This window comes from Haemaphysalis longicornis, unplaced genomic scaffold, assembly GCF_048455015.1.
Source record: "Haemaphysalis longicornis isolate Haplotype H1 unplaced genomic scaffold, Haemaphysalis longicornis Haplotype H1 scaffold_7, whole genome shotgun sequence".
In the NCBI taxonomy this organism is placed as follows: domain Eukaryota; kingdom Metazoa; phylum Arthropoda; class Arachnida; order Ixodida; family Ixodidae; genus Haemaphysalis; species Haemaphysalis longicornis.
The window spans coordinates 117,913,004-117,928,795 of NW_027526422.1; the positions used below are offsets into that span (position 1 = coordinate 117,913,004).

At 42.7% G+C, this 15,792-nt stretch overlaps 1 protein-coding gene across 1 annotated transcript; it reads right to left on the minus strand.

The window, feature by feature from the left end:
- Window positions 1–487: 487 nt before the first annotated feature.
- Window positions 488–9,881, minus strand: LOC144146873 (uncharacterized). Its single transcript, XM_077678834.1, has 5 exons — window positions 9,722–9,881; window positions 5,422–5,555; window positions 4,303–4,370; window positions 2,028–2,111; window positions 488–825 (listed from the first exon to the last, which is right to left on the minus strand). The coding sequence occupies exons 1-5, from the start codon at window positions 9,824–9,826 to the stop codon at window positions 578–580; spliced, it is 639 nt and encodes a 212-aa protein (XP_077534960.1). The 5' UTR covers window positions 9,827–9,881; the 3' UTR covers window positions 488–577.
- Window positions 9,882–15,792: the final 5,911 nt, after the last annotated feature.

Here is a 15,792-nt window from a genome sequence, read left to right on the forward strand (position 1 = left end):
CAAGTTAGGGGACTGGCCAAGATTTTCCAAACCAAAATTCTCGAGCGTTGGCCGATGCATAGCAACATTTGCTCGGAACGCAAAAAAAAACGTCATAGCGTACGTCTCTCGAAGGTGATGTCCAATGATTATCACTTCCAACAAAATGAAGGAAGCGCACACTTGTAGCAACAATCATAGGGTAAAAGTCATTGCTGCAGCGAAGAAGTAAAGTGGCTGCAGTCGGGGACTTTAACCTTCGTTATGGTCGTGAAGGTTGAATACAGTTTCACTACCTTCAAATCATACTCGTCAGTGTGAGCTTCCTTCAAGGTAGCTGACCCCTTCCTTCATGGAAGGGTGAGCTTACTTCCTTTTTTCTCAATATTACTTTATACCTGCAGCAGTCTATGAATGTTACAGGCTTCTTAAGCGACGTCTACGTGAAATATTCGACTCGGGAGTATCAGAAACGTCTTCGCTTTATGAAATAGACCAACAGAACATGTGGTTGCCGCACCTATTTATTGGCACGCATCCAGAGACAGGCCCAGTATTTATTAAGGAGTTTCGGGTGCGTTTAGGTCAGCACAAAAATTTATGCAACGATCTGTTGCTGTTGTACCTGCTCCAGCTGCTGCTGCTGCTGCTGCTGCTCAAATACCGGCGATTGCTGGGGCAGCAGCAAGAAACCCCGCTGGAGATAGTTGTGGTACCCGCTGCAGCCACGGACGCACTGCTGGTTCCAGGTGGTGATGAGGGGTCCGGGGCACACCCTGGCGAGTCCTCGCAAGCAGCGATTCACCGCACGGTGAGAGGCATTCTCGCTGACAAAGAGACGACAGCCTGAAAAAATAATTAGTCAACGTTTCCTTTATATATCTGATGAGCGAAGAAACAGCACTAGCCTAGAATGTGAAATTCCCCGTTGCGTGTGCTAAACGTCTTTAGGGTTTGTGAAAAACAACGTTGCCAGGAGAAATAGAACCTTTGTTCTATTGGTTATGGATCTGGGGCCTTGCAAATATTGCCCCTCTGAGTGTTTTCGGTGTTCTCAAAGCCTCGGACGGGAATATTTTGAAGCACGGTTGCAACAAATGCTGTTGCCTTCGCTTGTGGGCCCCCGCGTCCGGAAGGCTACGCTTTGGCTCAATAAAGAAAATGAAAGGTATATCAGTTTCGGAAATGTTGAAACAAGAGACTCAGGACGGGAAGCCTACGCATAAAACGTGGTCGCTGTCACAGACACAAGCTCGCAAGCCTTTATCGTGCGAAACTTTAAGAAACTGCGCTAAAGTAAACCGTATAGGTAGTCATGTGTTCCCGTTAAATAGAATACACGGTGGGAAAGCAGCGCAAAGAAAAAAACACAAAAACACGTGCCTGTAACCTGAAAGTTTTGCCGTGCCGCATGTCTTTGAAAACCCAAAAAATAGCTAATAAGTATGATTATGTATTAAAGAAACAAGTTATAGTGGAGACGTACGCTACTTTTTCACAATATTCCGTCTTCTGCACACTAACGCCCTTGACTTTTTCAAAGCGGTGAACTGTCATCTAGGCAAAATATTTTGCTATAAATGAAATGGCGTATAAACGGCGAGATATGGCCCACTTGCTTCGGTAATGTCGCTGACGCAGTGGAAAATTTGAGAGTGGATGATATTCGCGCTAGATCCCCTAATTAGGCTGCTACACAGCGTACGGGTGCCTTTCAATGCTGAAGTGCTGTGGGCCGATAGAGGAGCTGCACTTCTACAAAAACGTTTTACGTGTCTGGCCACCATATTATAATCTGGAAAAAATGCTAGTAGTGACGTTGAGCACAGCATTTGCTATTTTGCGGTTTCGTGTGCTGTTTTTCGGCATTTTGTTCTTTCGCGAAGATTCAGAATCAACTAATGCGGCGTTCAGTTTCTCTGGCCGCTCATGTACTCCTGGCAGTATCCCATTACCCAGCGGTGCGAAACTAGTGTGCGTGTTCTGATTACATCCAGGAGATGTCTTCAGGGGTTTGCGCATTTCTAGGATTCGTAAATAGACCTCACCATAGCGATCATCGTCAAACTGGGCGACGTAGCAGCTTCCGTACTCAGCGAATGGGATTCGGAGGGCTTGCACGTTGTAGGGCTCTGTAAATAAAAACAAACAAACGACGGGATATTTTTTTAAACGCCAACAGCGGCCTCTACTAATGTATCAGGCGGCAAAATTCTGCCAATAATCTTTATACGTGTACTATTTTAATTTGAATGCAATAGTCAGGCCATTTGTATAGTTCTTCCTAGTAAAACTTCATTTAAATACCCTAATATCTTTTCAGCTGTCTACAGGCCCAATCTATTTCTCCTATCCTGTTTTTTTGCTGATGGTCTGCAGTTTAGCCAACCACGCGACTAAAGTTTGAATAGATTCTTGAATAAGAAGTACGTGCATAGATTTCCGTTCAGAACTCTTGAAGCTGGTGGTCTACATCGTAGAGATCTTTAGCAAAAAGGGAAAAATTGGGCATATTTTTGTCGACCCGCAAGTACGTTAGTGACAGTAGTACCACTCATTTAATTAAAATAGGCAAATTATTGCTTTTGTGGGGGGAGCAAATTTAAGAGAGATAAAAAGGTGAGATAAAAAAAGGAATATAAACATTTGGGTCCCAGAGTATTAGAAAAAATTACAAATAAGATGGCGCCAACGGATTGCGGGCGAACAGTGCGAAAGCAGATAGAAAAATGAATTCAATGCCAAAATTTCATTCCACCTATTAGGGGGGAAAGAAAGGGCACGAGAATAGCTTGAGATGTGGGAGGAGAGGACAGCGTGGAACAACGTTGTCGCCTTTACATTACATTTGAAGGGAAGAAAGCGGTACGCGGCCAGTGTTTGACATCTTTCTCTCGACAAAAGCAATGCCGAACCAAGAATTGTGCCACAGCTGTCTGGTGTTCTTTTGCTTTTATACATTATCACAGAAATTGAAAAAGATGCATTCATCCTTTTCTAGAGCCCTTGTTATCCGCTTTCGATTGTATTATCCTAAGTTTAATTTTATTGCTGAGTGATAAGAACCAATGCGGATTGAGGGATGCTCAGGAAATGGTTGTCTCATCATCTTGTTTACAGTTTCATGCGTACTTTGTGTGGCTACAATAAAAGATTGCAACAAAAAAAATGTTTTTCAGTGGCCGCAGCATCCCAGCTCCTGGCACGCCTGCTGCTGGACACGAACAGAAAAGTTATCTCTCAGTCGCACCGGTCGTTTTATTTTTAGATGTGCTAAACAAGTACCTGTCGGTCACATTTCGGCGCACGTTAAGCATTTCAGGTTTTTCGAACTCTTCCTTTCTTCAGCCCCACGGTGCCACTTTTGGACCTCATCTTGCTTGCTTCAGCCAGCCAATCCCCGGATTTTAGAGAAGTAAACCACTAAGAGTAGCGAAAATAACCTGTCGTTACAGGTGAGGTGAAGTGGGATTCTTAGTGAAGATGGCAACCATGCTGGGAAATGTACATGCACACACTCTGAACACAGAGGTCCCACAGCTGTGCCAATTTCAGAGGCAGGACGCGACGGTGGAATATTGGCTAGGGTAGAAGTATTTTGTTTTTGGAACAATGGTGAACAATTGATAGGAGAGGATGTATCGTTTTAGACTGCATTTAACCTTGCTTGTGCTGCTTATTTGGGATTTTTCGGCCATTTTTTGGCGCAGTGTTTTTTTACTGAGTAGCTATGGGTCTTTCCTCAAATTGGGCGGAGAGCAGAACAGGGGTATTGCTTAGTAATCTTTGCAGCTTCACCACTCACAAATACGGCAGCCGTGGCTACCAAAACCTAAACACACTTATCGCTTTGCATTTTTTTCTCGCTGTATAAACGAATAAACATCGTCCTTCAGGAGAAATAAACTTTGGGAAGAAAATTATCCCGCATATTCTTCAACCAACTAAAGCAAAACGACTGCCTCACTTGAAAGGTACTGCTGGTGGCAAGGAAAAGTTGGGTGAAACAGAAGCATATTATTATGAAAGAGAATGATAACATTTCATGGTTCTTATATGCAATGATAACTAAATTATCGGTACTTTAATGTGCCTGAAACGTCAGCGGAGTATTACCTACAGAAGTGTCAATGTTTCACCCTACGAAAGAAACCTCGGACGGCCTAATAAAAAAAATACCAGTGCAACATTCCCGATTTTTTTTCACCGAGCGGGGCTTGCAACTCCAAACAAAGCTGTGTATAGTTGTCTTCCCAAAGCAACAGCATTGATTTCAATTATGAAACTAGAAAACAGGAGTATCTGTGCATGAAGAAAGCTCACCGCTTCCGAAGACGAGGCGGTAGTGATCGGAACGTCCAGTAAGGCCGATAGTCACGGGATTGCGGCCCCTGTAATCACAAACCGGAATGTTTATGCCCTTTTTATTACTTGAGCAATAGGGCTTGTCGCTTATCGTTGTTGTGTCATCAGGGCGGCCTTTACATCATAACACAGAATGAAATAGATTAGAGGAAGACGTGTGCCGACCTGCATTCGTCATTTAAAGGAGGCCGTCTGAAGGGGACTACAATGGGGAGGCATGTCCAATGGCTGTTTCCGGCCATTTACTCTAGCTAGCCTTCCCGCGTGTTCCTGCCTTGAGCAGTTAACCGCCGGCACATTCTGTACAGTACCACGCATGTGAGGCCGAATTATGCTTTGGTACTAAGATGATATTTTGCTTAAACTCGTCATTACAGCAATGACCGAGTCCATGCCTTGCCTCTTAGGCTGCATCCCTTTACGCGTAAAAACGTTCGCGGAGGGCGAAATGAAATGAAAGAAGCATTGCCGTTTAAATTCTTGTTACGTATTTTATAATTACACACTCATGTTTCACAGAGAGCAAAAGAAGACAAAAACTAACGCTGACTACATAAAGGCGGTTTTGTATTCGCGGGAGGCTTGCGAAAAACTACACACTTGACCAGCTGGAAATCCGCAGTGGCTTTACGTGAAAACCTATCAGCATCGTCACCCTTCCTGGTAACCTTAAAAGCTATGCTTGATAGGTGAAGACTAGTAAAAATGTTCGAGGTATAACGCACTGAAGCTAGACATGGGCAATGAGCCTTGCCTTAGAGGAGAGCTAAGGATTAATTTTGGTCACTGGGTATCTGTACCGTTTTAAATATTTTAACACATGGGCGGTTACACGTTTCACCGCCTTCTCAGAAGCAGAAACTGCCGCCAGGACAAAACCACGTGCAAACGCTCAGGAGCCCAACTCTTTACCCATTAAGCCACCCCGGCGGGGAAAGACCGTTCCTTGTAAGCCTTGATGGTTTTGTCAGAACAGGCTGACCAGAAAGATCCAATATAATTCGGTATAATAATCATGAAAAATCCGGTTAAATTTGTTAAGGAAGCAGAGCATCGGAACAAACACGGCCCTCTTACCATTGTGTGTAAATTTCCATCTGCACCACGCCATTACGGATTCCGCCAAGCTTCCTGAGGTAGGTGGGCACAGCGAATTGTGGTTCATAGCCAGTGCTAGCGGTTAAATAGCCGCTTCTGAAGGTAGAAAACACCTAGAAAAGAAGGCCGACAATATTGAGCCAAGCGTATAGTACTGCATAAAAGCTAGTCTAGCGCACTGAGGAAATCCGGCTGGAAGGACACAAAGCCACCGCCAACCAAAACTATAGGGATCAACAGAGCTGTAAAACGGGAAGGTTGACCAGAAAAAAAAATAAAAATGGCATACAGTTACACCTGCATGTAATGGGACGATTAATAATGCAATCATCTGCAAAAAGCCGAATGCATGGAAGACGACATATTAGTGGGTAAGTCATTAATGTATGTTAGAAAGAGCAAAGGGCCAAAAACACTACCTTGAGGGAAGCACGATGTGACGTCAGTGAAGGGGCAGCTGAAGCTTTTGACTATTGTAAATTGCTGGCGTAAGGACAAAACGTTACGGAGCCATGAATGTGCAACGGAATCTAATTGAAGGTATGATAATTTAGAGATAAGGTGGCAGTGAGGGATGCGACCAAAATCGTTAGAGTAGTTTAAAAAAATGCAATCGGCTTGTAAATTGTTATCCATGTTCAAGTGCAAGTCAGTCGTTAATTCATAGTTGAGTGTCACATGACAAGCCTTTTCTAAACCAGTTTTGATTAGTGAACAAGAAATTCTTAGACTCGAGGTGGTTGTAAATATGGGAGGCGATGATGTGCTCGAGAAGCTCGCAACAAATGCAATTCAGTGAAATGGGGCGATAGCTTTCTGGGGAAGTTTATCGCCACTTTTAAGTACCCGAACCACTTTAGCAGTTTTCCAGTCCTTGGGTAGCTGTCCGGATGATAAAGATTGCCGAAAGATGTGAAAAAGAATCTGACTTGAAATGAATATCGTATTTTTAAGATCTTAGAATTTATACCATATATGCCAGCGGAAGTTGAAGTTTTGAGGTTAGTAATTAGTGATCCGATTCCTTGAACTGTGATGACGATGGGTTCCATGAATGACCAGTCAAAGTCTTGAACTATGGGGATGTTGAAATGATGTTTTCGCGTGAAAAAAATATGCAAGATACGTAATAAAAGCTGACGTGCACTCATCGATTATAAAAGCATTTGATTGTCCCTTACTAAAGAAATGTTATTATCGGCTTTACGAGGTACAATTGTGCCCCAAAACTTCCTCGGATTAGATTTCAGAAGTAACGGCAAGTTGCAATGAAAATATTTGTGCGTAGCAGCGGTGATAGCAGACGTGTAGTTCTTCAGATACTCTTTATATTTCGCTTAAGAGCTTGGGCTAGAAGCACGCTTTGCATTCAATTACAAGCGTTTCTTTTTGTTCCTCAAACGTTTAAAATGCCTATTAAACCAAGGGTTAGTTTTATCATTACTTCTTGAGACTGATGTAGCATATTTATCAATCAGCGCTGACATTTTATTCCTGAACAGCCTCCAGTTTTCTTCGACACATCGGCTAGACAACAAAGGTAAAAAAGTTTCGTAAAAAAAACGTTTAGTTCGGTGTTCATATTCAAATAGTTAGCTATTGTAGCCCCAAATTTATTTTATTGTGGAACCATGGAAGGCTGATGGAACATGAATAGGTAGTTGGAGTACTTTGCTGTCGCTAAAGCCAATAATTAATAAAATGTTTCCAACGTTTTCTGGGGAGCAAGGTAAAAGAAGGTCTAAAGTATTAGAACTCCTACTAGGTGCAGAAATAACTTGGAAGAAATTAAAGTCTAACGTAAGGCTGATAAATTCAAGTGATGTACGGCAAGACGATGATAGATTAAGGCAGTAAATAAGGGGGTAGTTAAAGTCACCTAATAGGTAAATATTAGAAAACTTATACCACTGGGTAGCAATTGTGAGACGGTTGCCAAGTGGTTCAATGAAAGAATTTGAAAAGTCCAGAGGGCGGTAGCACACACCTATCAATATTTGACCAGAGGGGTAAAGCAAGCGGCCCAGGTGATTTAGAGTTCACTGTTATTATCGATACTGAATGAAGGTGTAGTTTTTGTGATTGCCAATAGCACTGCGCACCCTCTTTTGTCGGCATGGTCGTGTCGATAGACATTGTAAATGTTAGTATAAAAAAAAATTTCACACTATTTCTTTCTGATTGTAACCATGTTTTTGTGAGAGCGAGAACATCTGTGTTACTAACATCTATTAGCGAGAGAATTTACACGCGTTTCGGCATTAGGCTGCGAATCTTAGTGTAGGATAGCGTTAGTGATGGTGCTACGTCAGATCCTTGCGGCTGATTTCGAGCCCATGGAGATGCACATTTCTTTAGCTATATTGACGACTGCACCACATTGTTGGAAGTAGGGTCAAATACAAATGTTTTCTTACCAATGCGTAGCTTATCGACTGCCAACGGGACAGGGTTTTTTGCGATTTGGCGAACTCGACCAGCCTTTTCCGTACTCGCCGCGTTGCTAATGAAACATCTTCAGCAATAGTAAATGTTGTTCTATTCAGCTGGCACGCCGAACCGAGAATACCATGTTTCTCTTCAAAGCAAGTTAGCTTAGTCTTATGGGCCTCTGTCTATCAGCAGAAAATTTACCCAGCCTATGAACACGTACGAAGTGAGCGGGAGTGGTTTTAATCTTTAGTTTATCTGAGCAGAATTTAATAATTTTTGCCTGAGCTGTTCCAGTCCTCATTGTCTTTGTCTTCAACACCAAAAAACAACAGATTTGATCGTCATAGCCTATTCTCAGAATCTTCGCACCTAGATTGTATGCTGTGAAGTTGGTTGGTTATAGTAGAAAAAGCATTGTCCGTGAATCCCTTTCATCCGTATCTCATCCGTTTCAAAAAAACTGACATTTGATAGTCCGCGCTCCTGCATTCCGTCTCCCCTTCTGAAGAGTGTGTGTTTTACCGCAGTTTCGGGCTATGTTTTGTCAAGTAAAATGGCGTCCCTCAAATACTCGCGAGCTATTTAAAACCGCTGAATTTTATGAAAACGTTAAAAAAATGTTTGTTCAGGGAAAGTTCACGATTATGTCAAACAATTTTCTTTGATGAGCATGTTACAAAAAAACTTTTATTAAGAAAGAATGGCGCAGCGCGAGAACTACTGGATAGAAAGCGGTCTTGTTAAGCCAAATTACGCCTCCTCTAGGTCTACAAAAATCAAATAGCGAAGCTCTTGCGCCCCGAGAGTAGTACGTTTCAAAAAGATAAACCATAGTAGTGACATAATAGTGTGTGTAGCTCTATTCACTTGCTGTTTACCGTGCCTACATTGAACTGCGCTCCCCAAGAAAGAATTCCCAAGCCAAGTTAACAGTGATGTCGTGTATACACTATTGGGACGTTCAACCCTGATTAATACAAATTTTGAGGGTGCAGGCAGCGGAATTCTAAGGTGAAAAGAAAGGACACAGAGAGATAAAATTGACAAAAGTTGTAAAGTACTGGCCTGAAAAAAGCAAACACAAGCAGCAGTCCAAACCCCAAGCTTTCTATGTGAAGTCGCTGTCGCTGAACTATGCATTGGTTTAGAAGTAAGATTTATTTTACTACTGTATATAACAAATACAATATAAGAAAATAGCCTTGTCCCTTGAAGAGAGATCCTACGACAGACGCGCACTACCGCTGTCAAAAAATGCACGCAAATCACAGTGTTTGGAAACACATTCTGCGAAAACAAGAATTAGGCTAAATGCCGTAAAACAATAGGTTCTATACTGAAGAACAATTTGAACACATTTTTCGCCTCGAAATCTCCTGTAGAAGGATTTATATAGCAGTGGGAAAAATCTTTATAGGCTATTCCACACCCAGCGCCCTTTTGCAGGTTGGCAGTCCTTTAGAATGGATCGAGCATTTTTGCAAACACTAAAGCACGAAAGACCACGTATAAAGAGAAATAACGCAAACAAAACAAACGTGATTGGTTCTACAGACAAAATGGACTTTTTGACGACACCTTTGGGGCCCCTAATGACAATTAATATTATCGACTTGCGCTATATACCACGGTGATTGTATTTCTCAGCGTCGCTAATAAGTTTTTAAAGGCGCTCACGCCTCGCATGTATCGAAACAGCAATTATTCTCACACAAAAATGCGCGTTGCTAAGAAGTAATGTTTGTGTGCGCTTTCTGCATGACAAATAAATTTAGGATATCTCCAGCAAAACTAGCCGATGACCGCATTTCGGCAAAGAAAATAACTTTAGGGTATTGGTACTTACGGTGGCAGCACAGCACTGGTTACCAGTGAAGTCGCTGCACACGTAGGCAGCGGCAGATGCTGCCAATAGCAGACATCCAAGTGGGGCCAGATGAAGAGATGCCATTTTGATGAGACGCTGCAACAAGCCGGTTTAAGCGGGGCTGCAAGGTGGTTAGTGATTTCGCGGCGCAGATTTTATACAGAGTTTTCAGTATGGTTGCGACATTACTTGCGAGCTGCTGAATAGCAACAGAAGAAGACCTTGGAGGAGGCATGCAAATCGTCATTTGAATACTCAATCTCGTCCGTTTCCCGTGGAGATGAATTGGCTTTGTTATTCGTAATTGTTCTTGTCTGCACTCTTCACCTGCTCGAATTTCGGCTGCTAGAAGGTTCTAGAAGGTTCATCGAATAAAAAAGAATATTTCGCAAAAAATGTCGTCCAAAACACAAAGAATGTTCAGCATACAATCGACTACCATGAAAAAGCCATGGCGTGTTAAACAAAAAAGGCATCCATGCTCGGTACTCTTCGTGAGGGGCCGTCTCTACCTCCTTCCACATTTATGTTGTCCTTAAAAAAGCGTGCACAAATGCTGTTGATGGGGAAATTAATGTAATAACACGCATGCATTCAGCCGAATCAGTCTCGTGTTTCTAGAATAAGGAAACCAAATGCGAATAAGCATGGGTAAAGAAAATATTATATTAATACTGCTTGCCGGCTCTCGAGACAATTGACCTGGCTGAGCGGCGCCAAATAAACTCAAAGGAGCCCAACTACGCAGTGATAAGCGCCATTGCAAGGCTGACTAACCTAGAATATCATTATGTCAAACCAAGTAAAAATGTATACCAAAAAAAATATTATACCTTCTTAAGAACAGTTTTTCTTTCGAAAAAATAGTTTCAACTTTATTGACTACGCATAAATATTTTACTGCAGCGTTAAAACTTTCACTTAATATAAGAGAATTTGTTTTTTGTAACTGAATCGCTTGCAGAATGTTTGATTCGTTCCGATGTATTCAGAATTATTTCCGTTTACTCTAAAAAATATTTTTATTGTAGTGCTGTCATGTTCACTACCGCGTTCTTCGTCGAAAACGGGAATAACGGTCTAGGTAGGTATGTAGATGCTTTTAGTGAAATATGCTTGAAGCAAAAAAAACGGAGTTCGCCCCTTATGTTTGCAATGGCACTGGTGGCCAGGCCCATCAGCAGCGCCGTAGTTGCCAGAGAGTGTTCCCCTACAGGAATGCCGTGAAATCGCGTTATGGAAAAGAAAAGCAACAACCGCATGTTGGTGGGCTTCCCACACGTAAGCGATATTCTCCAATTGCGAGGCAGCTTCCGTGACTTTTAACTAAAAAAACAACATAGTTTCACCTAAATGGATGCTAAGAATAATCCCAATTAGTTGTACATATGCGACGATGAACGTGTGAAATGTTGATTAAAATACCAGTCAAACGTGCTTTAAACATGCAGGTCACCCATGTACGTAACTGGAAAAGAGACTGAATTGGTGCTTTAATTGATACCTTTTTATATTTTGGCTTTGCAACTATTTCTTACTTTTTGCTTCACAATTGCATTTGGGTGAGCTTCCTGTCTAATTATCAGTTTTGTTTCAGAAGTAGGGGCATTTCTGAAAGGCTGGATTGTTTTGGGCTTCTTCAAAGATATCCGCGCCTATTTTTGTGCTCTTTTGAACAGATTATTTGCTTGTTTGTTGGGCAGCTTCTGGCTAGCCTGTGAAGCCATTGTAATGAAAAATTAAAGTTTCGTTTTCTATAAATAATGATGCCTTGCCATTAAAAACTGCTAAGGCGGGTAATTGCACATACGCTCGCGTTGGATACCAGAACAACGTGGAATATTTGCTTATTGTTCTCAAATCGAACCGCTGCCTCTACAGCGTGTAAACCAAGAAAATGAATATGCTATGCTTGTATGCCAAACAGTGCACGCGTTTGAAAAACTGCACACCAGCATCCTGGTTCTAGATCAGCAGAACAATTTACTCTGTGTCTCGCAGTGCAAATTCATTCAGCCCGAAGAGGTTTACCCCAGGCAGCACAGGACTGTTCGGCCTAAAACAGGCCGGTGTACTTTGGCCGGTGATTTTCTGTCCGGCCGTTTTCCGGCAGCCATGTTCGGCCCATGTCCAAATGTGGGCCTTTTGGCCGTATACGGCCGTACTCCGATGGCTGTCCAACGGCCAGTGTCCGTCGGCCAGTCGACCGGCTTACGGTCATACGGCCAGATTCCAGCCGTAGGGCTCCGGCCATTCCAAAGCCACCCGTGTACGGCCGAAGTACGTCCGCCGGAGGACCGCCGAGATGCGGTCGTCGGACTCCAGCCGGACTACAGCTACCGGAAATACGGCCGTGCTACGGGCATTGGAGTTCAGCCACAGTACGTTAGCTGTACTGAGGCCGGTCACTGCATGTCGCGCAAGCAGATGACTCATTCGCGCAGTGCAGAAGCAGCACAAACCCAGCATTTTGGGTCCAATGCAGCCACATCAAAGTGAGTTCGCGCGCAAGCACCAGCCGTCAAGCTTTCAGCGCAGCTTTGCTTAATTACCAGCCTCAGTTGACAGCAAAATTCATTTATTAAACAGTGCTCACAAATTGTCGGTCCTTTAATTGCTGTGCCTCTTTTACTGCCGAACACAGAAAATATTCAGTTCTTTGTAGAGCTTGAATAGATGTATTGTCCAGATCCTGATATCCTCTGTGGGGCGGCTTACCTGTAATAAACGGGGAAAGAGGAGGGGGGGGGGGGGCGCGGCAGAGGGCGCATACTTTAGTGGGTTGAATTTCAGAGAGATAAATTGCGCCGCTTTTAGCCAATTTCTTTTAGGGCAATATTCCGGAACACTTTCATGCTATGACTACACAAACTATTTTTATAACAGTTGCTTGACCAATTTTGATGTATATAAAACCGGCGTGAATGCCTTTACGAAGCGTTTTGGTTCTCAACAAAACACTCAAGAGCATTTAATATAACTCCTTCACAAAAAAGTATGTCCAGTTTTTTGCCCATTTTTCTTGCAAAGACATTTTCTACTCGATCAAATTTTCTGATGATCTTGCACAGGGCTGATCCTAAGAAGGAGCGAACAGGTACTTTCATTTTCTATTTTAATATTGTTTTCATGAGTGTACGTCCACACCACTCAATAGTCCGAAAGAACTTAATTTTCTTCTAATGTCATACTACGTTCAAAAAATTCTAGACGCGTCGCGAATGACGCCCTGCTTCAGGTGGCTGCAGTTGTATCCATTTGTGTTCACGCAAGGAAAGGCGTAAAATTAGGGTTACATAATTTGTTTCAAACCAATAACATAGCAATGGTAGCATGTATACAGGAAGCCTTGCATACTGCAACGAATAGGGCAATAAATATTTTATGGGTCAAGGTTGAATGCGTAGGGTTCTCAACCCGTCGGAGGCAAACTTGCGCCTCTTGAAGTTTATTTATTTATTTATTTATTTATTTATTTATTTATTTATTTATTTATTTATTTATTTATTTATTTATTTATCTATTTATTGTTTTTATTTGTTTTTTTATTTATTTATTTATTTTATTCAGTTATTTATTCATTGTTTTATTTATTTATTTATTTATTTATTAATTATTTATTTATTTATTTGTTTATTTGATACCTGCTTTCCTTTTCATGCACTACAGAAGGGAGATACATAACACTAAGTATTAAATATGAGACAAAATAACAAAATAATTCTACAAAGCGCGCTGAAAATCGTCAATATAAACAGTTAATGCAATCATACGTGGAAGATAATTACACTGCAGCATTGATGTAAAATAAAAGGAATCGCGCAAGGCGTCACCTTTAAAGAAAAGTTAATAATTTGCTTTAAGCTAGCGGTCCCACTTTGAGATATGTAGAATGGCGCTTGAACATACTTCTCCCCTTCTACAACAGTTTTCGAATAACAGATATTACGAAAAAAGTTAAACCTGTGGTTTCGTCTGTGATCTTTCACGTCCTGCCATTTCAGTTTACTTTTACTTTCTCTCATGCTAAGTTGAGCGTGCCAATTACCTAATACGAATTGCACTGACATATTCTGTATGTTTTCGAGCGTATCAACGAGCTCTTTGGTGTAGGGATCCACGAAAACACATGCGTACTCCAAGATTGAGCGCACATGAGTGAAATATGGTTGTTCTTTTCAGTTAGATGAAGGTTCACTGAAATTTCGTCTCAGAAAGCCAAAAACATATGCAGCCGTAACTTTTATGGTGTGAACCTGCCTATTTAACCTCTAACCGCTCCCTAAATAAACTCCTATGTATTTATATTCCTCGGCCGTTGTCACAGCAGCATAATTTACGGTATACGTATCCAATTGGAATGAAGGTTTTCTTGTAAAGGTGCCGTTAACACACTGTTTAACATCCAAAAACTTTTCTGAATCAGCACACCAGGATGTTATTAAATGCGAATAAAGCTGCAGGTATACGGAATCACGTTCATGCGCTATAGTCCGGTTAACTACAAAGTACTTTTGAACAAAGCTATAGGGCCAATAGTAATAACAATGCAAAAACCGATTCATTCAGTTCATAGGATGAAATGTACTACGCAGAAGGTGATATGCAACACCATCATTTGCTTTTCTGCAGTCCAAGAATATACAGTCAACCACTTTAAGCTTATCTATTTCAAGAGCCAAATCGTGCGTGAACTCAACAATCTGCGTTGAGCAAGAAAATCCTGACAAAATCCGTGTTTGCTAGGATGCTGGCGATTATGTTTACCCAAATGAGCCATATCGCAAGAGTAGCTAAGCTCACCTTCAAACATCGGAACTAAATTAACAGCTAGGCTTCGTCAGTGACAAGGCTCTGTTGTTATCGCAAACTTAAAATATTTTTTTTTTCTAAATAGGCAGTCGTAAAATCCCCTGAAGTAACATAGTGCAGGGCATGAAGTTGATCCTACCAATGCACGAGCGAGTCTCTTCTACGTTTATCACCAACAACATAGTGCAACATTGCTTGTCGCAGTTTAATTGTAAGCAGAATAACTTGCGCTTTTGCTCGCACTTGCCTTTCTTTGGTGGGGAGTCCTTGACATGGTGGCGGTTTAGCTCCTGCGTGGTTGCCGCTTGCTCGACGCCCTTGAAGGCCAGTTATTTTGGTGAACCATCTCCATCTCGGATCGGACATCTCTGGTGGATCGATGTCTCCAATGCTCTCCATTTCTTGAGCGGGCGAATAGCCTCGAGATGATGCGTCGACGAAGCCGGAGCAGAAGCGTGGTAGCGGCGAGGACTGGCGAGGCTTAGCTCACCCGTCGGTGTGGCACAGTCTTCTTGTGGCAATAAATGACATTTCGATGGCCTAAAAGGTTCCCTGCTAATGTCCAGTGAGTCCTTGTACCTTGCCCGTTCACCGAGAACACTCATTACTGTTTGACAAACGATGTTCGTTCATTTAAAACGTAGAAACACGGAGCGGATGAAAAACGCGTCCCCGTCGTTCGGCTCCCTAACGGCTCTTTGTCCCCCCAGAAAAAAACCGGTCGGTCTCCTTCCAAACACGTCTGTGCATGAATTCTCGGCGCCCAGGCGCGAGCCGTTGTTCGGCTGGATGCCGTTTGCCGAAAAAAGGACGTATAGCCAGATACCTTACGTAGGCCGGTCTCCTCTTGAACACCGGTTGCCAAATATTCTGTGGCCATTCGCTGGCCGTAATTCGGCCGAAGACAGCTAACCGAATGCCAAACGTATATTCTGGGGCCGTACGTCCGCCGGACGCACGGTTCACCGTTGAAACAACGAATGCACGGCAGCCGCGCTCCGGCCGGTCTCCTTTCGAACACCAACTGCCGCAAGAATACGCATATTCTGTGGCCGGTCGCTTGCCGTGCTTCGGCCGATTACCGCTTCCCGAAGAAAAAACGGATGCCCTAAGGCCGTACTTCGGCCGTTCTCTTTCTCAACATCGGCATCCGTAAGAGAACTGAATATCTGGCAGCGGGTTAGCTGCCGTTGTGCGTCCGGACACGGGCGGACGGAAAAATGCCGAAGCGCTGGTTG